The sequence below is a fragment of the Neomonachus schauinslandi genome, chromosome 4, assembly GCF_002201575.2.
Source record: "Neomonachus schauinslandi chromosome 4, ASM220157v2, whole genome shotgun sequence".
In the NCBI taxonomy this organism is placed as follows: Eukaryota; Metazoa; Chordata; class Mammalia; order Carnivora; family Phocidae; genus Neomonachus; species Neomonachus schauinslandi.
Genome location: NC_058406.1, coordinates 101,959,143 through 101,981,559, shown reverse-complemented (window position 1 = coordinate 101,981,559; position 22,417 = coordinate 101,959,143). Strand labels below are relative to the sequence as shown.

At 50.1% G+C, this 22,417-nt stretch overlaps 1 protein-coding gene across 1 annotated transcript; it reads left to right on the top strand.

Annotated features, from left to right (window-relative positions):
* The first annotated feature begins 11,026 nt into the window (after positions 1-11,026).
* Positions 11,027-19,259, top strand: SV2A (synaptic vesicle glycoprotein 2A). Its single transcript, XM_044914137.1, has 12 exons — positions 11,027-11,648; positions 12,722-12,902; positions 13,936-14,087; positions 14,198-14,331; positions 14,933-15,022; positions 15,266-15,376; positions 15,552-15,640; positions 15,956-16,120; positions 16,282-16,415; positions 17,722-17,928; positions 18,539-18,698; positions 19,076-19,259. The coding sequence occupies exons 1-12, from the start codon at positions 11,027-11,029 to the stop codon at positions 19,257-19,259; spliced, it is 2,229 nt and encodes a 742-aa protein (XP_044770072.1).
* Positions 19,260-22,417: the final 3,158 nt, after the last annotated feature.

The following is a 22,417-nucleotide window of genomic DNA, read 5'->3' as shown; positions in this document are numbered from 1 at the left end:
CCCCCCCCCCCCCCCCCCGTCCCGGCTGTTTCAGACGCCTGACTACATTGCTCCTATATTTCCTTACCTCACTTCACACATCTGTTTGTTACCAAACGAGGGGTTTTCAACTACTTTTTTTATTATTGCCCCCTCCCACCCCCACCACGAGACATTGTTTTCAAATTACCCTCCCCCATGGATGAAATTTTAATATCACAGACATGCTGTATATCTGTTTATGTACTAGGGCCCTTTGGGGGGGACACAAACCACTGTTGTAGCTAAGATTCCTGCCGCCCCAAACTAGTTTTTGAACGCTGGGCAGGGGGTGATGCCACCCCTATTAATGCATGCTCTAGACCAGGGGTCCTTAATATTTTATGGGCCACAGACAGTCCTTTGAGACTATGACAAAAACTATGGACCCTACCCAAGAAAAAGACATATTTGCATATGTATCCAATATCCTGAAGCAAAAATTCCACAAGGTTCATGGATCCCAATCTAAGAATCCCTGTATTACACTGGGGGGATCTCATTCTTTTTTTTTTTTTTTTTAAGATTTTACTGATTTGAGAGAGAGAATGAGATAGAGAGAGAGCATGAGAGGGGGAGGGTCAGAGGGAGAAGCAGACTCCCTGCCGAGCAGGGAGCCCGATGCGGGACTCGATCCAGGGACTCCAGGATCATGACCTGAGCTGAAGGCAGTCGCTTAACCAACTGAGCCACCCAGGCGCCCCAGGAATCTCATTCTATTAAACTATCTCCCAAGAGTATTGGAAGGTGCCTGGGATATACAATAATAATTGTAAAAATAATAACAGCTAATACTTACTGAACTCTTACTAATAGGCCAGGTCCTGTCCTAAGGCCTTCATTATCTCCATTAATCCTCATAACAATCCCCTGAGGTAGGTTTTGTTATTACCCCCATTTTAAGATCAGGAAACTGATACTAAGTTACTTGACCAAGGTCACATGCTAAGAAATGAGAGATGCAGTAATTGAACCAAGATCTGCCTGAACCCTAGAGCCAATTGCTGCAGTCATATTATACTATATTATATTTACTGAATAGATACTTGTTGAATGAATGTTTTCCTTTGCTACTTGTCAGGTTTTTAAAAAAAAGATTATTTATTTATTCATGAGAGAGAGGTAGAGGGAGAAGCAGGCTCCCCGAGGAGCAGGGAGCCTGATGGGGGACTTGATCCCAGGACTCTGAGATCATGACCTGAGCCGAAGGCAGACGCTTAATTGACTGAGTCACCCAGGCACCCACTTATCAGCTTTCTTATAAGATATTCCCTCTTTAACCGGGTTATAAACTCCTAAAGGACAGGAGCTTTTTTTGTGCGTCACTTGTTAGTCCCTGGAACTTTATGGTATCTTAGAGGTGCTGTCATTGACCCTGTTTTGTCCCTTTACTCTCCCCATCCTGACAATCTCATGTGTTTAGAGTGTGGTGGGTAGAAGCAGTGATGGAATGCAGGGCGGCAGCTGATGTGAAGTAGCCAGTTTGTTGGGTAAGTGGACAAAGTGTACCAGCAAGTTTTATAAGGCAGTGGTTAAAAACCCTGGAAAGCTCTAAAACCCAGAGCTATGAAGCCAGAGACCTAGATACTGTATGAATCTACTTCTATGAAACTCTAGAAAAGACAAATCTAATGTATGGTGACCAAAAGGAGATCAGTGGTTGCCAGGGATGGGGATATTGACTGCAGAGGGGCAAGGGCATTTTTGGGGGCAAAGGAAATGATCTTGATCAAGGGGGTGCTTACATGGGTGTTAAAACCCATTGTTAAACTAAAACCCATTGTTAAACCCATTGTTAAAACCCATTGAACTGTATGCTTTAAATGGATGCATTAAAAAAAATTTTTTTTTAAATATTTTATTTATTTATTTGACAGAGAGGGAACACAAGCAGGGGGAGTGGGAGAGGGAGAAGCAGGCTTCCTGCCGAGCAAGGAGCCCGATGCGGGGCTCGATCCCAGGACCCTGGGATCAGGACCTGAGCTGCGAGCCACCCAGGCACCCCAAATGGATACATTTTGAAAGCATCAGGGCTCTGAGTCTATATTGCCTAGGTTCCAATCCTAGTTTTGCCACTTCTGAGTTGTGTGATTATATCAAGTTACTTAGGCATTCAGGGCCTCAATCTCATCATCTGTAAATGGTGATTATCTCATAAGGTTAATGGGGAGGTGGGTTGAGTAATGTGGTCAGTATAAAGTGGTCAGAAAAGTGTCCATTCAGGTAAATGCTCATCATCCCCACATACCCACTTACCACCTCCTGGGCCATAGTCTTATTTCCCCCTCTTAATATAAGCTGTTGTGGAAAAGAGACAAAACATGGGGCAACTCTCAGTAGGCAATTGACTTATATTCCTTCAAACAAATTCTTTTTTTTTTTTTTAAAGATTTTATTTATTTATTTGAGACAGAATGAGAGACAGCATGAGAGGGAGGAGGGTCAGAAGGAGAAGCAGACTCCCTGCCGAGCAGGGAGCCCGATGCGGGACTCCATCCTGGGACTCCAGGATCATGACCTGAGCCAAGGCAGTCGCTTAACCAACTGAGCCACCCAGGCGCCTAAATTCTTTTTTTTTTTAAAGATTTATTTATTTATTTATTTGAGAGAGCGAGAATGAGAGAGAGTGCATGAGAGGGCAGAGGGTCAGAGGGAGAAGCAGGCTCCTCGCTGAGCAGGGAGCCCGATGCAGGACTCAATCCCGGGACTCCAGGATCATGACCTGAGCCGAAGGCAGTTGCTTAACCAACTGAGCCACCCAGGCGCCCTCCTTCAAACAAATTCTTTACCTATTAGTTCAACACTCATATTTAGTGGGAGTAAGCAGACATTTATCACAGGCACTAAAGGTAATAATCTTTAACCTATTTGGAATGCTCTTTCATTAAGTGTTTACTTAGTGGATCCTGGGGATATAGCAGTAAATATGCCAGAGGAGGTCCTTGCTCCCTTAGAACCGACAATCTAAGTAGGAGAAGGCAAAAATTAAAAAAGAAATAAATAAAAATAATAATTTTATAGAGGGATATCTTGTAAGAAAAAACAATAAAGCAGGATGATAGGATAGTGACTGGGAAGGGGGAGGGTCATCTGAAGAGGCGACTTTTTAGTGAAGGCATGCATGATACGGCAAAGATCTGGGAGAAGGGAGTCCTGGGCAGCGGGACCCCCCAGTGCCAGGGTCCTCTGCGGCGTCTGCACTGGGCATGTTGTGGGCACAGCAGGGAGACCAGTGAGGCGGAAGCAGAGATATGAGGAAGGTTGGGGAGGCAGGTGGGGCCAGATCCCACATGGCCTTTTAGGCCTTGATTAGGAGTTTGGATAGAATTCTTCGTACAGTGGGAAGTCACTGGAGGATTTAAAGAAAGGGGAGTGGTAAAATCTCGTTAAAACTTTCTCTAAAAATTGCAGTTTAACATATTCAGAAAAACACATAGGTCTTAAGTGAATTTTTACATATGTACTGCCCCCCACAGCCCTTTAACCACCCTTTAGATCAAGATGTTAGTACATTTCCAGCACCCAGAGGGCTCCCTTGTGCCCCTTCACAATTTCCATTTCCTGGTGGTAGCCTCTACTTTCTCCATCGCTGTAGATTAATTTGCTTGTCCTTGAACTTTGTATAAATGGAATCATATAGTATGTATCTTTTTGGTTCAGCTTCTTTTGCTCAGTCTTTTGTTTGTGAGATCTTTTTATCCCGTTGCATATAGTATTTCAGTCTCTTAAAAATTTGTCATGTGGTATTCCCTATATGAATATACCACAATTTGTTTATCTAAGTTTAACCATTCTTTGGCTGATAGACGTTTGAAGTTTTTGAATATGATGAATGAAGCTGCTAGGAAAATACCCATGCCTGTCTTTTTTGTGGGACATACGCACTCATTTCTCTTGGGAGAGTATCTGCCTGATCAGATTTGATTTTAGACACCCCCACCACTGAGAATAATGGGTTTTAGCAGAGCAACATTGGAAGTAGGGAAATCAGTTAAGAGGCTGCTGTGGCAAAGGATAAGATGATGGTGGGTTAGACTAGGGGGTAGTGGGGAAGTGACAGATTTCAGGATATATTTTGAAATGGGGCCAACAAGACTTGATAAAGAAAGGAAACAAGGATAACTCCAAGGTTTCTGGCCTGAACACCTTGGTGAAGAGTTAAGATCTCATTTGGAAGCTTGTTTACACATACCACATTTGAAATGCTAAGGAGGTATCCATGCAGTGATATTGAGTTGACAGATGGGAGATTTTGAATTTGGGCTTGGTGGAAAGGTCTGCAAGTCCAAGACTATCTGAGCTGACAAGTGAGGATAGAGCAGGTGGAAGGGGGAAAGGGGCCGGGACTGACACCTAGGAAACCTAGGAACTCTTATGTTAATGGACTCAGCAAAGAGACAATGAAGGAGTAGCTGGTGGGGTGCGTGGGTCTGTGGTTCCTGGGAAAAATGATCAAGTCTTTCCTCAGAACTGGAAAAATATATACAACCTTTCTCTCTATGACTATAGGATTTCTATTTTAGCAAGTAATGGATGAGTGGAGAGTATGCAAAGTCACCTTAAAGAGAAGAACCAGCTCCCTGCCAGCAAGAAGATTTGGCTGTAACCTAATTGAAAATATTAACATATTTAAATAAAGAATGTACCAAGCTGAAGAGAGGTCAGCAATGGAAGCCTAGTAAAGGGAGAGTCCCTGAGGCCCATGCGGGCACAGACTTTCTAAATACCATCCTGGAAACAGTGCTTTAGCCAACAGAATTAGAGTAGTCCAGGAGTTACTGGCAAGGCTGCCCATAGAATAGAGATGGGGGTGGAGAATTGTAGCCAAGAAGAGTTTTCTGAACCCATTGGCACGACTCCTTACTGGGGATGGCCAGATGCCATTAAAGATAAAAATATTCCTGTCCAGTTATGTCATTGTGCATTTATATGTTGACATTCTGATTCTAATTTGGCTTAAAGAAGAGAATGTGCTGGATATGAGTCTGAGCAACAGGAAAATTTCTCATGGTAAATTAATACTTCTGTATCATGGCTTCGTATTTCAGTAGACTGTAAACTTCATTGGCACAGTCAAGTATTTCCAAGATGTAGCTTTGAAGTCTGTGAAACCCAGGCCCACAGCCCTATGAAAAATGACATAACGGGAGCCATTTTTAAAATTGAGCCCGAACAGTCATTTCAGCGGAACTGCCTTGCACATCCTGTTTTCTAAACCTCGAACTGGGCCAAACTGCCAACAGTCCAAGACATCCACAGGAACGAAAAAAATCTCATTTGAAAAAACTGATAAAAGTGAACTTTTGCCTAGTGACCACTTCACATGACCAGTCAATGAAGAATCTAGCCCTGCTTATCAGCACCAATGAACCTCTTTTTAAAAGCAACTTATCTAGGGACCCCTGGGTGGCTCAGTTGGTTAAGCGTCTGCCTTCGGCTCAGGTCCTGATCCTAGGGTCCTGGGATCAAGTCCCACATCAGGGCTCCTTGCTCAGCAGGGAGCCTGATTCTCCCTCTGCCTGTTGCTCCCCTACTTGTGCACTCTCTCTCTGATAAATAAATAAATAAATAAATAAATAAATAAATAAAATCTTGAAAAAAATAAAAGCAACTTATCTAATCTTCCTTTTTTCCCCAATAAAAACCCTGAGTCCACTTCCTGTAATTGGGACACTGTTTGGGTTTCAACCTAAGTCTATGTACACTGAATTGCAATTCTTTGATCCGAAATAAACACTTTGCCTTTTGAACTGGTTTCTTGTTTTTAGACTGACAGTCCTGTTAGTGGTACATTCAACACTGCAAATCCCACCTGGAGCTCTTAGGACACAGCCTGCCAGGCCTCTCCATGTACCATGTTTCCGCATTCTGAAACCTCCATGTTTAGTAAGGTAGAATCACACACTATTAGAGCTGATGCAGCATCTAGTCCAAGCGCGCCATTTTCCAGATGAGAAAACTGAAGTTCACGGAGACAGAGAACCTGAGCAAGAGCCCACAGCTTACCGAAGTGAGAACCCAGGTCAGAGCCTCTAGTCAGTGCTCTGTCCAAAATATCCTAAGCCCTCACCTAGAATAGGTAGACACATTCAGTATATATATATCCCCAAACCACAAGGTTCACCTAACCAGCAGGGTCAGTCACCAAGTGGTATGTCTGGTATCTCTGAGCCCAGGTTATTGGTACAGGGTCAAGGGAAAGAACTGAAACCAGTTCGTTCCTTCCTGCCCCAGAAGCAGAAGTGTGTGTGTATGTGTTAAAAGGAATTGGATGGAGCATCGAGGGAGTCCCTTTTTGAGTCAGTGGAGCAAATGAATAGAAGGGTTAATGTCCAGTTGGTTAGGCCTGTAAATCCCCCTCAGCTTCTTCCCCTACTCACCTCTGCTGCCACCAACTGAATGGAGGATGGGAGGTCTGCACTGGAAATAAAAAATCAGGGCTGTTTCTGTTTCTGGAAAAAGATGGCAGGGATCTATCCAGGAGTCTCACCTCTGGCAGGTCAGGATTAAAAACCTTGCTATTTTTGCTTTCTCTAAAATGGCCAGGTAAACTTGGATTCTGAGCCCTCCGGATTGCGGAGAGGGTCGTGGGAAAGGGGTAGAGCTGGGAGTAGTGGAGAAGGGGAAGAAGGGAGGTGCTTTGGAGGGAGAGAGAACCCCTGAAATTCCTGAGGCCTGCCATCCTAGGAATGGGGCGCTGAGAAAGGGGCTGCCTTGTTCCGCACCTCCCTTTCTGTCTTCCCACTAGTCTTCCTAACATTACTCTTCTTTCCTTAGTGCCTTTCATCTTTTATTAGGAACGGGTTGGGGAAGGGCTGTGTGTCCTCTCCAGCTGTGTCTGTGACAACCCCCTTGGCCCCTTCATCGTTGCCCCCTGGTGCCCTGAGGCCCTCCCCATCCTCTTTTCTTCTGCCGCTCCCCACCCCCCCAACAATGGTCTCTCCCGGTGCTCAGTGGCGCTGGGGGGCGGGGGGGAGGGAAGAGGCGGGCGGAGGCGGGGCCGGAGCGTGTATGGGGGGGGCAGGTCTGCATTGCCGCTTTCCCTGGTACCCGGAGCAGTCGACGCTGCCGCCAGCCCCGCGCCCGGGACCCCCGCCCTCACCCGGGACTCCCTTACCCGCGGCATCCAGGCCAGGTGAGACCCCTCTCTCAGTCTCTTACCTCCACCCCGCCCGGGGCAGAAGCATCCTTGCCTTGCCTTGCAGCCATTTTATCCTCCGATGCTTTGCTTGGCTGGGGGGGCGGGGAGGTAACCGTTCCCGCTTTAGGGGCGAGGGCGCTGGTGGTGGTCTGAATGGATATTTATTTCAGTTGCCGTGCTGATCAGAATACATATATGGAGTAAGGGTGTTTTTCTCTACCTTAGCCAAGTCGCTACTACCCTCTCAGATATTAACGGGGTGGGGGGTTTTTTTAGGTGGGATAGGGTTCCCTCAAAGTCCAATGCCCTCCTCACCTTGCACACCCTCCCCCTCTCCCCCCACCCAATGATAAGTGACCTTGGCTGGGGCCAGAGAATGGATACTGCCTCAGTCTGCTCCTGGACTTGGGTGGGTGGGGGGGCAGTGGAAGAAGGGCAGGTGAAGGAGGAAGGGAAGGGAAAGGAAGAATGGAGAGGTTGGGTAGAGAGGTGGTAAACGACCCGGGTTGAAGCGCGCATGGCGGGGCTTTGGGCCGTCGCTCCCGGGTCGGGGGAAGGGGTGTTGAGTGATAATGGGCGCTTGCCCAGAGGCAGGACTAAGGGGGCCGGGGAGGGGGGGCGGGGGGCGGGGAGGGAGGCACTCAGAGAATGGGTTCAGTCAATTCTAGGCGCTCCTCTCTTATGCCAGAGCAGAGGCGAGCTGGGGTAGGGGGTGCTGGGGGGCTATTGCTGCAAATGAATAGTGGTTGGGGCGGTCTTTATGCCTGTGCTTTGGAGGTCTCTGCCTGCGGCCCTCCCTCTCTGTAGTCCTCTGCTGTGTGCATTCTCAGCTGACACCTTCATCTTTTTTCCCCCTCAGAACTGTGAATGCTCCATCTTCCTAACCCTGGGATAAGATGTAGGGAGAGGAGGTTCAGCCTTGGGCCTCCTGGGTGGGGGCTGAGGCTCAGTCACCCAGCGGTAACAGGGGGGGGGAGCTCCAGCATATCCCCGCTCTTTTATCCCACCTCCCGGTCGGTGGATGTGTTAACTCACTGCTTCTTAATGACCTTGTCACCTGCGCTAGGGAGGGTTGGGGCATCCGGGTGACTCCCAAAGTCAGGGACTTTGATTGGGGGTGGGGGCTTCTGGACCCTCTTCTTATTGTCCTGAAGGGAAGCATTTGCTCAGGAGACCCCTCCCCCATTCTGCAGAAAATCTCCTGGGCACATTTTTCCGGTCAGGTGGAGCCGGCCAACCTTAAAGGGCCATGTAACCCTGAATCTTGTCTCCTATAACCTCCAACTCTTCAAGTCCTGTCTCTCTCCCACAGGCTTAGCCATCCTGTGCTGCTTGGGGGCTAAAAATAGCACCACTTCCTCACCAACTCAAAGAATTTGTCTTCTTTCTCTCCTTTCGACCTCCTGGGCTCATTGGCCCTGGGGAAGCTGGCTGCTGAGACATCATATCCTGCTGTGGCTCTGGGGGCCTTATCTACCCGACATGTACCTCTCAGGGATAAATAGTGTTGACAAACACAGGATGTGGCTCCTGGTGGGTCCATCTGTCTCCTTCAGGGTTTGGGGGTGGGGGAAGATCCTAGATGGGAATGAAAGGAGACGGAAAGCAAATGGCCATGCAGTGAGGGGATTCCACAGTTCCCTCTCTTGCATGGGGGATGGCTTGGGCCTTGAACCACAAAGAAAAGAAGGTGACATAGGGGTCACTGGTTTTGGTCATCGTGGTCCACTGCTCACATCTGGCCCGAAGGGCTAAGGCCCTGCTTGCCCGTGCTTCTCTCTGAGCCTCATAGCGTGACTTACCCCCTTCTACCAGGGCTCCTGTATGCGTGTGTGATGTTTAATGAAGGCCCTGGATGGGTGGGAGCAGGGGGCAGGATATTTTTAGGGGAATGATCTCTGATCAGAATCTCGTCCTGCTTCCTCTGCTTCTATGAAGGAAAGGGGGTTCTCCTATGCTTCCCTCTGGAGGATGTCTTTTTTGGGGGGAGGCCCAAGGCCCCCTTCATTCTATCCTGGCCTCCTACGCAGTGCAGTATTTGTGGACTCCTTTTTCCTTGACTCCTGGAGGAGGAGCAGAAAGGATTAAGGGGGATTAGGAAAGGAGGCCCTGGAGAAAAGAGGCACAGCTATGGACCTTAGACCCCCATGCTGGAAAAGTATGGATCTGGTCAGCCATTTATATTCCCGCCTGCACCAGGCAAGGGGCCCATGGATGATGTCCTGAAGGAAGGTGTCAGCAGCCAGGCATCGCCTCTTCTCCATGACCTCAGGTTCCAGGTCTCCCCTTGTTTGTCTGGAGGGAGACAGTGTGGGCCCATCTGCTAGAATTAATTTGAACACAGAGGGGTCTTGGGACTCTGTTTTGGGAGGATACTGGGCAACAGCATCCAAGTATGACCCCCTGTTCTTCCCTTGCTGCTTCCTGCTTCCTTCACATTTTTTTTTCAATCTAGTAGGAAGGAGGAAAACTAATATTTATAGAATATCTACTGTGAGGTTGAATTCTCTTGTGTACTCAGAAAAATAAAATTACCCCCAGTTTAAATATAAGGACAATGAGGTTTAAGGAAATTAAATAATTTGCCCAAGAGCAGTCAGTAAGTAAATGGCAGAGCTGGGATTTCAACTTGGGTCATATAACTTTCGTGTGCTCTGCCCTGAACCAGGTTTCTCCTTGCCAATATCGCTTTCTGCTCCTTACCCTCGTGAGCATCCAGAGGTGGCTTTTGTTCTGGGGCCTCATGAGGGAGTGGAGAGGATCTCACTATATTATCATCATCACAAAGAGTAATGACTAGTATTTCTTCGTCACTTTGTGTGTGCCAGGTACTATGGTCAGGAGCTTATACACATTATGTCATTCAATCCTTACTTTCCCCTTCTTAAGTAAGAGGAAACTGAGGCCTGGATGTTCAGAGTCATGCCTGAGGTCACTTAACTAGTAAGTGCTGAAGCAAAAAGTCAAACCTACATCTCTCTGACTCTGGAAGGCAACATTTACCACTGAGAAGACCCCTCCTTGTGAGGCCTGTAAACACGGAACCTGAGAGGAAGGGTGTGGAAGCCTCACTTCAGGCACCATCAGTGGACCGAAGCCAACAGTTGGGAGGACTTGGTCCCCCTACACATTCTCTCCAAGCTCTGCCCCAAGTGAGAAAGCCAGACTGGACTAGAATAGAGAATTCTGGTTTCTCATATTTCCTGTTTTGTTCTTTGCAGGTTGGTGGTAAAGCAAGGGATCTGATCTTGATATGGGGCAGGGGATCAGGAGGAGGGCTCTAGGTGACCATGACTCTGGAGCAAATCTCATAGGACTGATCTCCAAGGTCAAAGTAAGGGGCCTTATGCTGAATGGTCCACAGTCGGTTCAGGTCGTCATCCCTTTTTACTGAGTGCGGGCTTAAAGCAAGGAAACCATCTTTAACACATGGCCCCAGGGGGGCTCTGGGTTGTCGGGAGCTCTATCTTGGCCTTCTTGACCATCTTAGGCTTCACAACCTCCTTTTTTTCCCCTTTTATATTTTCTAGATCTCCAGAAGCTTCTAGAGAAGAAGTAGGCGGCCTTTCCTGAGTTATCCTGGCTCCCCAGCTTAGCCCCCATAACCTGGCTCCCCCTTTCCTTCCTATTCCCCTGTTCCCCCTCTCCCCTCCCCATGTATCCAACTGAATTGGCCAGAACTGCTCTCCCTCCTTTCCCCTCCTAGACATCCCTATTTTCTCCTATTCCGTGCCCAGAGATATTTGAACACATTTCATCTAAATAACTGGGGGAAGGAGACTTTCTGACTTCACAAGTCCTTGAGCAAAATCTGACTAAGGAGCAGGGAGTGACGGAAACCTAGTGAAGCATTCCCAAAGACTCATCATGGAAGAAGGCTTCAGAGACCGGGCAGCTTTCATCCGTGGGGCCAAGGACATTGCCAAGGAAGTCAAGAAACATGCGGCCAAGAAGGTGGTGAAGGGCCTGGACAGAGTCCAGGATGAATATTCCCGTAGATCCTACTCTCGCTTTGAGGAGGAGGAGGATGATGATGACTTCCCTGCCCCTGCTGATGGCTATTACCGTGGGGAAGGGGCCCAGGATGAGGAAGAAGGTGGCGCATCTAGTGATGCCACCGAGGGCCACGATGAGGATGATGAGATCTACGAGGGGGAATATCAGGGCATCCCCCGGGCGGAGTCTGGGGGCAAAGGCGAGCGGATGGCAGATGGGGCTCCCCTGGCTGGAGGGAGGGGGGGCTTGGGCGATGGGGAGGGCCCCCCTGGCGGCCGGGGGGAGGCACAACGGCGTAAAGAACGGGAAGAGCTAGCTCAGCAGTACGAAGCCATCCTCCGGGAGTGTGGCCATGGCCGCTTCCAGTGGACACTCTACTTCGTGCTTGGCCTGGCGCTGATGGCTGATGGTGTGGAAGTCTTTGTGGTGGGCTTTGTGCTGCCTAGTGCTGAAAAAGACATGTGCCTGTCAGACTCCAACAAAGGCATGCTAGGTAAGACACACTGGGGGGCCCTCCAGCCCTGTCCTGCCCCAAACTCTAGAAACACCTCTGCTTGTGAGAACCCCTGTCCTTACCGCTGGGCTCCCCAGGATCCTGGTCCCAAGATGTCTCCAGAGGGCTTGGAGTTCCTCTGCACACTCTCCCCTCACTCCTTCCTCTTGACACTGGGTCACAGTGAGGCTGTTCGTGCTGGGCTGGGGCTTGTGCGGTGGTCTGCTTAGTTAGTTCTGCAGGAGGTGGCCATGGTGGCCTGGACCCCTGTTGGGAGTGTCCAAGGGCCAGTGAGTGGTCTCTAATGGCCCTTCCTCATGTGGACCCTGAGGGAGGAAGCCCCCTAGACTCACCCACAAAGCATCTCTTGGTCTTGCTCTGCTCGCAAGTTGCCATGAGATCCTGGGCAGATCCCCCACTCCTTGGGGCTTAGCTGAAGCATGGCTAAAATGCAGAGTTTGGAATAGATGAGTTTTAAGATCAGTTCCAACTCTGAATGTAGGAAGGAAATAAGGAACAGGGAAGTTTTAGGACCAGAAGCACTGGAGCTGGGTTCTGTGTGGGGGGTTTCTTTCGGGGACTGAAGGGATGGAGCCGCTTTCGCAGGGACACGAGAGACTCTTCCTGCTGCTTTGAGGGCATCAGGGCTGGGAGAGGAGAGGGGACCGTAGGACAGTCTGGGAGTCTGGGCCGCGCCGTTCCTCCTTCCAGGCAAGCCAGAGATGGGGGTGGCGTGTGTGTGTGAGAGAGAGAGACAGGGACAGAGAGACAGACAGAGAGTGAGAGGTGAGAGCAAGCAAGAGAGAGTGGGAGGGAGAGAAAGAAAGAATTCTGGGGGTCTCTCAAGTCTGCATTCTTGCCTTTGAACCCCTGGCCTGCGGGGATGGCCTTCCGTCTTTGCTCACACTTCTTCTCTTTACTTGCTCTCCTCTCTGGGTAGACTTAGCTATTCTCGAAGTCCTCCCAGCTCCTTGATCCATTCTGCTGCAGCTCTTGCTCACTTAATGCTCAACAAGTGTGAGAACGGAAGCATGTCTGCTCATAGCCCTGCTGCCTCTGTTTCCCTCCCTTAGGCCTTATAGTCTACCTGGGCATGATGGTGGGAGCCTTCCTCTGGGGAGGTCTGGCTGATCGGCTGGGTCGGAGGCAGTGTCTGCTCATCTCGCTCTCAGTCAACAGCGTCTTCGCCTTTTTCTCATCTTTCGTCCAGGGTTATGGCACTTTCCTCTTCTGCCGCCTCCTTTCTGGGATTGGGTGAGTGGCCACTTGCTAAGCCCCCGGAGGCAGTCCTGAAGGAGGACTGTGCCTTGGTCACTGGTGTATTTCTAGAGCCCAGCACAGTGCCAGGCACACCAGACATACCTCAAATCTGTACGAAGTGAATGAATTCCTTTCTCCTACCGTCTTTATTTTTTATTTTTTAAAAGATTTTATTTACTTATTTGACAGAGAAACACAGCGAGAGAGGGAACACAGCAGGGGGAGTGGGAGAGGAAGAAGCAGGCTTCCCACTGAGCAGGGAGCCCGATGTGGGGCTCGATCCCAGGACCTTGGGACCATGACCTGAGCCGAAGGCAGACGCTTAACGACTGAGCCACCCAGGCGCCCCTCTCCTACCGTCTTTAGGCCAGCTTCCCCCTGTCCAGGACCCATCTACCGCCTGCCCAGAACACCATTCCATGTCTGGTCCACTCCTGAGTCCTCCATCCCACCCTCTAGTTCCATTTGGAGCCTGGCTCCATGAAGAGGCCTGGTGGGTCTCAGCCTTACCCCTGGGCGCCTGCGAGCCCTTGAGTTATCCCCTTCCCCCATGACATATTTCCTGCATTTGACAACAGACCTTGTTAACCCACAGCTGCCGGAACTCTGAAGCCTTGACCCATCCACGCTTCCACACTCCCCGAGCCACCAGCATGCATTCTTGGCCCTGGCTGCAAGCTCTTTCCTGGCCTGCTCCCACATACCTGCCCTCAGACTCCTCTCTGCCCATCTTTTTCCTTTGGGGACTTCCCCTCTCGCCCATAATTATCTTCCCTCTCTTGCAACTCTGTAGTTATCTTCAAGATGCAACGTTTGGGCCTCCCCTTTCCCTGAGACCTCCCTGCCTGTGTCCCAGGGTCCCAAGGATGGGTGCTTACTGGCTGCTGGTGAGGGAGTGTACTGGGCACTAAGAAGTCTCTTTACTGAGGTGTGGAAGATGAAAGGCGCTTGGGGATGCCAAGCGCTGGGGGCAGGGGATCAGGAACAGGGCCGTTTTCTAATGCTTAATTCTTACAATGCCCTCCAGGATCGGAGGGTCCATCCCCATTGTCTTCTCCTATTTCTCGGAGTTTCTGGCCCAGGAGAAGCGTGGGGAGCATTTGAGCTGGCTCTGCATGTTTTGGATGATTGGTGGAGTGTATGCAGCTGCTATGGCCTGGGCCATCATCCCCCACTACGGTGAGCAGCCCCCAGGGAATGCACCCCAGCCTCTCCCTCTTCGCTTGGGTGCCTGGTGGTGGGAGCCCCCAGCCTCTGGCCTCTCTGCTGATGCTGACTGTCCCTGCCAGGTTGGAGCTTTCAGATGGGGTCGGCTTACCAGTTCCACAGCTGGAGGGTGTTTGTCCTCGTCTGTGCCTTCCCTTCCGTGTTTGCCATCGGCGCTCTGACCACACAGCCTGAGAGCCCCCGCTTCTTCCTGGAGGTGAATGGGGCAGGGGGTTCTGTGTTCAAGCACTCACAGTGGGTTTGGTTTGTGGGACCCTCACAGGGTCCACACTTCTGGGGACTTTATCTTGCTTCCTTTGTCTTGTGATGTGTCTCCAGAGGGGCTCTGTGCGTGGAGAAACCAGGGTACCTGCTCACCCACGGGTGGTTTAAGATTTTGCAGGCAGGGGCCCCGGCCCTTACTTTATAGCTCAAGAGAAGTTCCCACCCTCTACTTCGTCCCCTTCCAAGTAGATCTTGGTCCAGCAGGGTTAGGATGCTGCTTCTCTGATGACCCACTTACCCTCGTCATCAGTTCCCTTGTTTTTAGTTTTCTCTTCCCATCGTACCAAGGGATCCCTAGGACCTATATTTGCATCTGTCTCCTGGGCTCCCCTTACTACTGTCCAAGTCCGATTATATTTTGCCGTATCCCTACTTGGGGCTCTTTCTGAGTGGGTGATGTCCGTGCCCACAGGTCAGAGGTAGAGGTGGGAGCATTTCTGTATCCTGTGACTAGAGAAACCACAAGGAGGGGGCCTATTACCCTGGCTCGGGGAGGAGCTAACTGGATATGGGAACTGTGTCTGTGGTTCTAGAATGGGAAGCACGATGAGGCCTGGATGGTGCTGAAGCAGGTTCATGACACCAACATGCGAGCCAAGGGGCATCCTGAGCGCGTCTTCTCAGTAAGCCAAAGCCCTGCCCGCGACCCTCCTCGGCCCTGCAGTCCCAGCCCCAGCGGCCCCTCTCTGGATTCCACCCCCTACCTTCCCTGACCTCTCCGACCACACCCTCCCTCCATGTCATCTCTCAGGGTCATGGCACAGCCGCCCCTGCCTGCCTTTTGTTACCGTAGGAGAAACGGAGGCACCTGAATGGGGTTGGGAAATACAGACTATGTGACTGCTAACCCCTTCTCTTGACCCCAGGTAACCCACATTAAGACGATTCATCAGGAGGATGAGTTGATTGAAATCCAGTCAGACACGGGGACTTGGTACCAGCGCTGGGGGGTCCGGGCCTTGAGCCTGGGGGGGCAGGTAATGAGGGATGGTTTGGTGAAGAAAGAAGGGAGTGGGAGAGGTGGAGACAAAGTCAGGGCTGTGGGGGGGGGTGGGGGCTAAACTGAGAGAAGGGGTTAGGTAGGAGAAGGGGGTGCCTGGGGGTGCTAGAAGTTAGCACAGCCACTCTCTGACTTGGTTCTGTTCCACCTAGGTTTGGGGGAATTTCCTCTCCTGTTTCGGTCCAGAATATCGACGCATCACTCTGATGATGATGGGTGTGTGGTTTACCATGTCGTTCAGGTGAGGAGGCGTGTGGGGGCGGTGGGTTTCTAAGTCCTGAAGACCGAATGGAGGTTGGATAGGCTGGGGGTGGGGTGGTGGTGGGGAGACTGTTTTAGGCCAAGGGCAGAGCAAATGCATGGGAGATAAGAGAGTACATTGGGGGGGGTTAGAAGAATGAGAAGTCCCCCAGACCCATGGCAATTGGTGAAGGGAGGAGTAGTGAGGGTGGAGGCTGGAGAGGAGGGCAAGGTCCTGACTCTCTATCCCCTCGCTTCTGGACCCCCCGGTCCTAATCCTGAGCCTTGTCTGATTCCATTGTCTTTGACTCTTCAGCTACTATGGCCTGACTGTCTGGTTTCCTGACATGATCCGCCATCTCCAGGCGGTGGACTACGAAGCCCGCACCAAACTGTTCTCTGGGGAGCATGTGGAGCATGTGACCTTTAATTTCACTCTGGAGAATCAGATCCACAGAGGGGGACAATACTTCAATGACAAGTACGTGGGGACCTTTCCATTTCATTTTATGAGTCTGGGAGTTCAGAGACAGGGTGTTTGGGGGTAAATACCTGTGGTTTCTCCTCAATTCCAAGGGAACGAGTGTTGGAGGAGGGTATGAGGATAAAGGGAAAGTATGTCTCATCATCCTGGCCTTCCAGGTTCATTGGGCTACGTCTGAAGTCAGTGTCCTTTGAGGATTCCCTGTTTGAGGAGTGTTATTTCGAGGATGTCACTTCGAGCAACACATTTTTCCGCAACTGCACATTCATCAACACTGTGTTCTATAACACTGGTAAGGTGGTGTGGCTGGTGGCTGTCAGACCAAAGGGCTGGGTGGACCCTGAAGAGGGGAGAAGGAGCCTTTCTCATTCCCTAGCTCAGGGTTCACAAGCTGAGCTCTTTGGGGCCCTGGTGGTATGGGGGCCTACTAGCTACCACCAAGAATTCCAAAAATTGAATGGAAATTGAACATTTTTCTGTAATAGTTTTAAGAATATCTGGCAAAAGCATCAAATTTCTTTGCCTTTGAGCTGGAACTAAAGCAACTCTGTGGTGTTATTAATGCACTTTTGCAGAAGAGGGCAAAACTCATTCAAACAGGATCTTCAGGAAAAAAAAACAGTAAAAGGGATATTTGGTGGGTAAAAGGTTGGAAATCATTGCATTAGTCCAGTGCTTTTTTTTTTTTAAGATTTATTTATTTATTTGAGAGGCAGAGGGAAGGGGAGAGAAAGAATCTCAAGCAGACATGGGGAGCCCCACACAGGGCTTGGTCCCACAACCCTGAGACCACCACCTGAGCCAAAATCAACGGTCAGCCCCTTAACCGACTGAGTCACCCAGGCACCCCACATTAGTCCAGTTTTTAAAACAGTGATTCTCAAACTATATGCACATGAAATGCTGCTTTGTCAGCTAGACCGAGGATCCCACCTCTAATGGAGTGTACTGGGTGAGTTTTTCCCACCTTGCAGGGAAAAATAATGGAAAGGACTTGTAATAATTTTTAATATCTGGCTCAGTAATTTTTCCTAGACCCATGGCACCGCTATTGCTTATGGTCAGCTAGGGCAGACAAAAAGAATGAATAAGAAGCAAAGATTTTTTTTTTTTTTAAGAGCTTTTTTTTTTTTAAAGATTTTATTTATTTATTTGAGAGAGAGAGAATGAGAGACAGAGAGCATGAGAGGGAGGAGGGTCAGAGGGAGAAGCAGACTCCCTGCCGAGCAGGGAGCCCGACGCGGGACTCGATCCCGGAACTCCAGGATCATGACCTGAGCCGAAGGCAGTCGCTTAACCAACTGAGCCACCCAGGCGCCCAAGAAGCAAAGATTATTAATGAGACAACTTGGAAACAGCCAGTTCCACTGTTCCATTTCATAGACTGTGGTCATTTCCTGCACCATAGGAACAATTCTAGTTCCTAGGGTGCTATCATTTGATGTTTTGTAATGAAGGTCCTGAGCAATTCTTTTGAGAGCCCTGCCTCCCCTCCACCCCTGACTAACCCCACAAAGGCAGCGCCCTGAGCCCTAAGCAGTGGCAGCCTCCCTCCCACGTTTCACTGACCGCCTGCCTCTCTTGGTCTTGGCCCCTAGACCTGTTTGAGTACAAGTTTGTGAACAGCCGTCTGGTGAACAGCACGTTCCTGCACAACAAGGAGGGCTGCCCACTGGATGTGACAGGGACGGGGGAAGGCGCCTATATGGTGTACTTTGTCAGTTTCTTGGGGACGCTGGCTGTGCTTCCTGGGAACATCGTGTCTGCGCTGCTCATGGACAAGATTGGCAGGCTCCGAATGCTTGGTAAGGGGCAGGTGGCTGGTGGTGTGTGTCAGAACTGATTTGGGGGCCGGGGAGCAGGGCGAGGCTGTCAACACGCTTCTCACCTCATTCTGAAGGAAGAGCTTAGCCAGAGAAGGTTCTCTCTCTCTCTTGTCTTCTGTTTAGGTCTTGGCTGCAAGATGGGGTGGGGCCTGGCATGGAAGCTTCTCTGGGGGGTAAAGGAGGTAGGCAGAATAGCAAGCACACAGGCTTTGAGGTTATGGGTTTTAAATCTCAACCCCACCCCCTACCTTGGGCAAGTTGCTTCACCTCTGTGAGCCCAAGTGTCTCATCTGTAAAATGGGGGTGATGACAGTACCCGCCTCATTGGGTTGCTGGATTACATCAATGCATGTAAAGCATCAAGGTCCTTGGCCCATAGCTGTCATTGAAGAGATGGTTGTTACTGATATTATTAATAAAAAGATAATTATAAGGGAGGTTGGGGATGAGTGAAGAGCCTTCCTTTTGAGTCCTTTGGGAAGAAGAGTCTCATCCTGGGCTACCCTCAAGCCTGGTTGGTGGCACGGGGTGGGTTGTGGATGGGCATCACTGTGGCCAGGTTCATGTTCCCTCCTTTTCCTGACTCCAGCTGGCTCCAGCGTGATGTCCTGTGTCTCCTGCTTCTTCCTGTCGTTTGGGAACAGCGAGTCAGCCATGATCGCTCTGCTCTGCCTTTTTGGGGGGGTCAGCATTGCATCCTGGAACGCGCTGGACGTGTTGACTGTTGAACTCTACCCCTCGGACAAGAGGTAGTTGGAGTGTCGTGGGGGCAGGGCCGCCGGTTTCGGGCCTCTGTAAGGAAGTGGGCTGAATGGGAGATCATCTTCAGGGTTAGAAGGACACACATTCCCATTGAGTTTCTCCTCTAAGAGCTGGTAACTTTGGTGTTCACTCCTTGAAGTCTTAACTATTAACCTAATTTTTTGGTCTTCTTTTCCCCTTGCCTCCCAATCTATATTCCCTGGTGTACATCCCTCCCCTCTCTCATCTTTCCATCCTTCCTCTCCTTCTCGGACACTGCCTGCCATCTCTCCTTCACTTTCCCACCTACTCACCAATCCCCCACAAACCCTCCCATGCCTCTTCCTTGTCTCCCCTTCCTACTGCACTGGGGGCTCCTGAGCAGGACCACAGCCTTCGGCTTCCTGAATGCCCTCTGTAAGCTGGCGGCCGTGCTGGGGATCAGCATCTTCACATCCTTTGTGGGAATCACCAAGGCTGCCCCCATCCTGTTTGCCTCAGCCGCGCTTGCCCTCGGGAGTTCTCTGGCCCTGAAGTTGCCTGAGACCCGGGGGCAGGTGCTGCAGTGAGCGCCGCAGGGCTTTTGAGGGCGGCAGGCACACTGTGAGACCTACGGCTCCTTCTCCCTCCCTGCCCTGCCCCCCTGGCCCGAGAAGCCTCAGTCCCCACTGCCCTGTGTTCCGTGTCTTAGCCGTGTGTGTGTGCGTGCGCGTGTGCATGTGTGTGACCCGTGCGTGGGAACTACAGGGAAGGCTCTTGCGTCCCAGTTTCGGGATGCAGCTCAACTCCCCACCTCCCACCCCCGTTGACTTTGCACAAGAGAAGGCTTGGCCCCACCCTTCTCCCCCGGTGTTAGTGAGGGGCCCTAGCTCTTCCTGGCTCTAGGGGGTCCAGAACAGGCCTCCCGCCCGCCCCCCGCATCCCCTCTGCCTAGGCCCTGGTGAAACCGTGGGCATGTGGTTATGCTGGGGGCTGGGGCTCGGTGTAGTCTATGGACCAAAAGAACTTCTTAGAGTTGGAAGGGCCTCAGGTGCCCTCTCACGCCTGCTGGACGCTGGGAAAGTAGCAATAAACCTCAGCCCCCTCGCCTCCACTCCCCCCTCAATTTGGGCTACAAGTAAGAAGCCTGAGTTTTATGAAATTAGCCTTCTGATTCTTATTTATTTATAGATTAAGTTCTGAGGCAGCTCAGCAGGACGGTGTGTGTGAATGCACGTGTAACACTGTGTGTGTATGTGCCGTGGGGCGGGGTGTCGCTATACTGTCCTGAGATACAAGCCAAGGGTAATCTCCGTGGACACACACACGCCCCTGCCTCCCGTGGTCCCTCCCCTAATCTTGTTTCTGTGCCAGGCCTGGGAGGCGGGAGCCCCGGGCCAGGCTAGGATGAGTCCCACAGCCTAGACAGACCTGAGGGCCCCTGACAAGGTCCATGTCCTCCCCTCCTCTCAAGAAGCACAGGCCTCTGGAGTGAGAGGCTCCACCCACTATAGCACAGACAGGGACGGCACAGCCACCCTCCCACCCCCAAGCTGTCCCCTCACAGGCAGGGTAGCAGGGGAGGGAAAGAAACCAGGCATATGGTCAAACCAGCAGATCAAAAAGCACAAGGAGCTGGGGCAGGGGCAGAAAGCAGGGGCCCTCCCAGCAACTCCTCTGGAGTGGGAAGAGGTTGGGCAATAAGCCAGGGACCCCTCATGTGGGACCGAAGCCTCAGTTTCCCCATCTCACCTTTCTACGTGATAGTCCCTGTAGGTTAAGCTGCCCTCGCCTCACCCCACTGTGTGGCTGCTTTCTTTGGTGCCCTCCTGCCGCCCCCCCCCCCACTGTAGCTGTGATGTGTTGTAGTTTTTAGCTGTTTGTAAAATGTTAAAAAAAAAAAAGTGAAAATACAAACAACAAAAAAAGAAAATCCAAATTCACCCTCCTCATGTTGTGTCTGGTGCGCCCACCCTATGGTCACTCTCCCCATTTTGTAACACTGAATCAGGTGGGGACTGTTGAACTCTGGTGTCTGTGCTCAAAGGACCGCCTTCTCCAGTGCCCAGTGTATGGGTGTGTACCCCCTTTCCTCACCCTTCATTTGCTGGACGCAGCCTTCTCCCCTGTGCCCCCTGGAGGGACCCATCCATCTCTCCTGCTCTCCTGGGGAACCCCCCTAAACCCAACTCTGTTGATGTGAAAAATGAAAAGAAAAATATTGATGAAGAAGAAAAAGGAAATAAATCCTTAAAATCCCAAATGGCTGCATCTGCTTCTTTGCTGCTCCACCTGCATTCAACTCTGTTCTGCCTGTGGGAGGGGAAGGTGGTGAGATGGAAATATTATTCCTCTCTCCCTAAACTGAAGCCCAGAGTGATACGATGCGCCACATTTATTTCCTCACTTGGCCTCTCTATCCTCACCTTTTCACTTCTGGAGATGGAGGGTCCTCTCAGTCTCCCAGATTTGAAAACTTGGGGTAATATCCTATAACTCAGTAGCAAAAAAACTAGTAACTGATTGAAAAAAGGGGCTAAAGTCTTGAATAAGCATTTCTCCAAAGACATACAAATAGTCAACAGGTATATACGAAACAGCACTAACCATCAAGGAAATGCAAATCAAACCCACAATGAGACATCACTTCACACCTGTTGGGATGGCTATTACCAAAAACCAACCCATCCCCCAAACCCAAACAAAACAAAAAAACTAAATGGTGTTGGTGAAGATGTGGAGAAACTGGAACCCTTGCACATTGTTGGTGGGAATACAAAATGGCGCAGCTGCTATGTGAAAGAGTATGGAGGTTCCTCAGAAAATGAAAAATAGAACTACCATATGATCCAACAACATCACTTCTGGATATTTATCAAAAGAACTGAAATGAGGATCTTGGCAATATTAGCACTCCCATGCAGCACTATTCACAATAGCTAAGACGTGGAAACAACTTAAATGTCCATCCGCAGATGAGCTGATAATGAAAATGTGGTCTATACATACAACGGAATGCTATTCAGCTTTTAGAAAATAAGGGAATTGTGCAGTATGTGATGACATGGATGAACCATGAGGACATTAAGTCAAATAAGCCAGTTACTGAAACACAAAGACCAAATGATCCCATTATCTATCTCAGTTATCTAAAATAGTCAAATTCATAGAATCAAAGAGTAGAATGGTTGCCGGGGTAGGGGAGAGAAGGAAATGGGGTTACTAATCAAAGGGATAAAGTTTCAGTTAAGCAAGATGAATAAGCCCTAGAGATGTGTATGACCCTGTACCTTTAGTCAATGATGCATTGTACCCTTAAACATTTAAGAGAGTAGACCTCAGGTTAAGTGTTACTACCACAATAAAACAGAACTTCAAAAATAAAATTTAAGGCCCGCCTGGGTGGCTCAGTCAGTTAAGTGCCTCTGGCTCAGGTCATGATCTCGGGGTCCTGAGATTGAGCCCCCATGCTGCCAGGCTCCCTGCTCAGCAGAGTGTCGCTTGTCCCTCTCCCTTTGTCCCCTTCCCACTTGAGCGCATGCACGCTCTCAAATAAATAAAATTTTCAAAACAAACAAAAACTCGGGAGTGTTTTTTTTTTTTTTTTAAAGATTTTATTTATTTATTTGACAGAGAGAGACATAGCGAGAGAGGGAACACAAGCAAGGGGAATCGGAGAGGGAGAAGCAGGCTTCCCGCTGAGCAGGGAGCCCGATATGGGGCTCGATCCCAGGACCCTGGGATCATG

What these genes read in the sequence shown, in the direction of transcription:
- SV2A (XM_044914137.1), top strand. Translation starts at nt 11,027, where the DNA reads ATGGAAGAAGGCTTCAGAGACCGGGCAGCTTTCATCCGTGGGGCCAAG. An exon ending in TGGTTTACCATGTCGTTCAG is followed by an intron (nt 15,641 to 15,955) that starts GTGAGGAGGCGT and finishes TTGACTCTTCAG; the next exon opens with CTACTATGGCCTGACTGTCT. An exon ending in CTCTACCCCTCGGACAAGAG is followed by an intron (nt 18,699 to 19,075) that starts GTAGTTGGAGTG and finishes GCTCCTGAGCAG; the next exon opens with GACCACAGCCTTCGGCTTCC.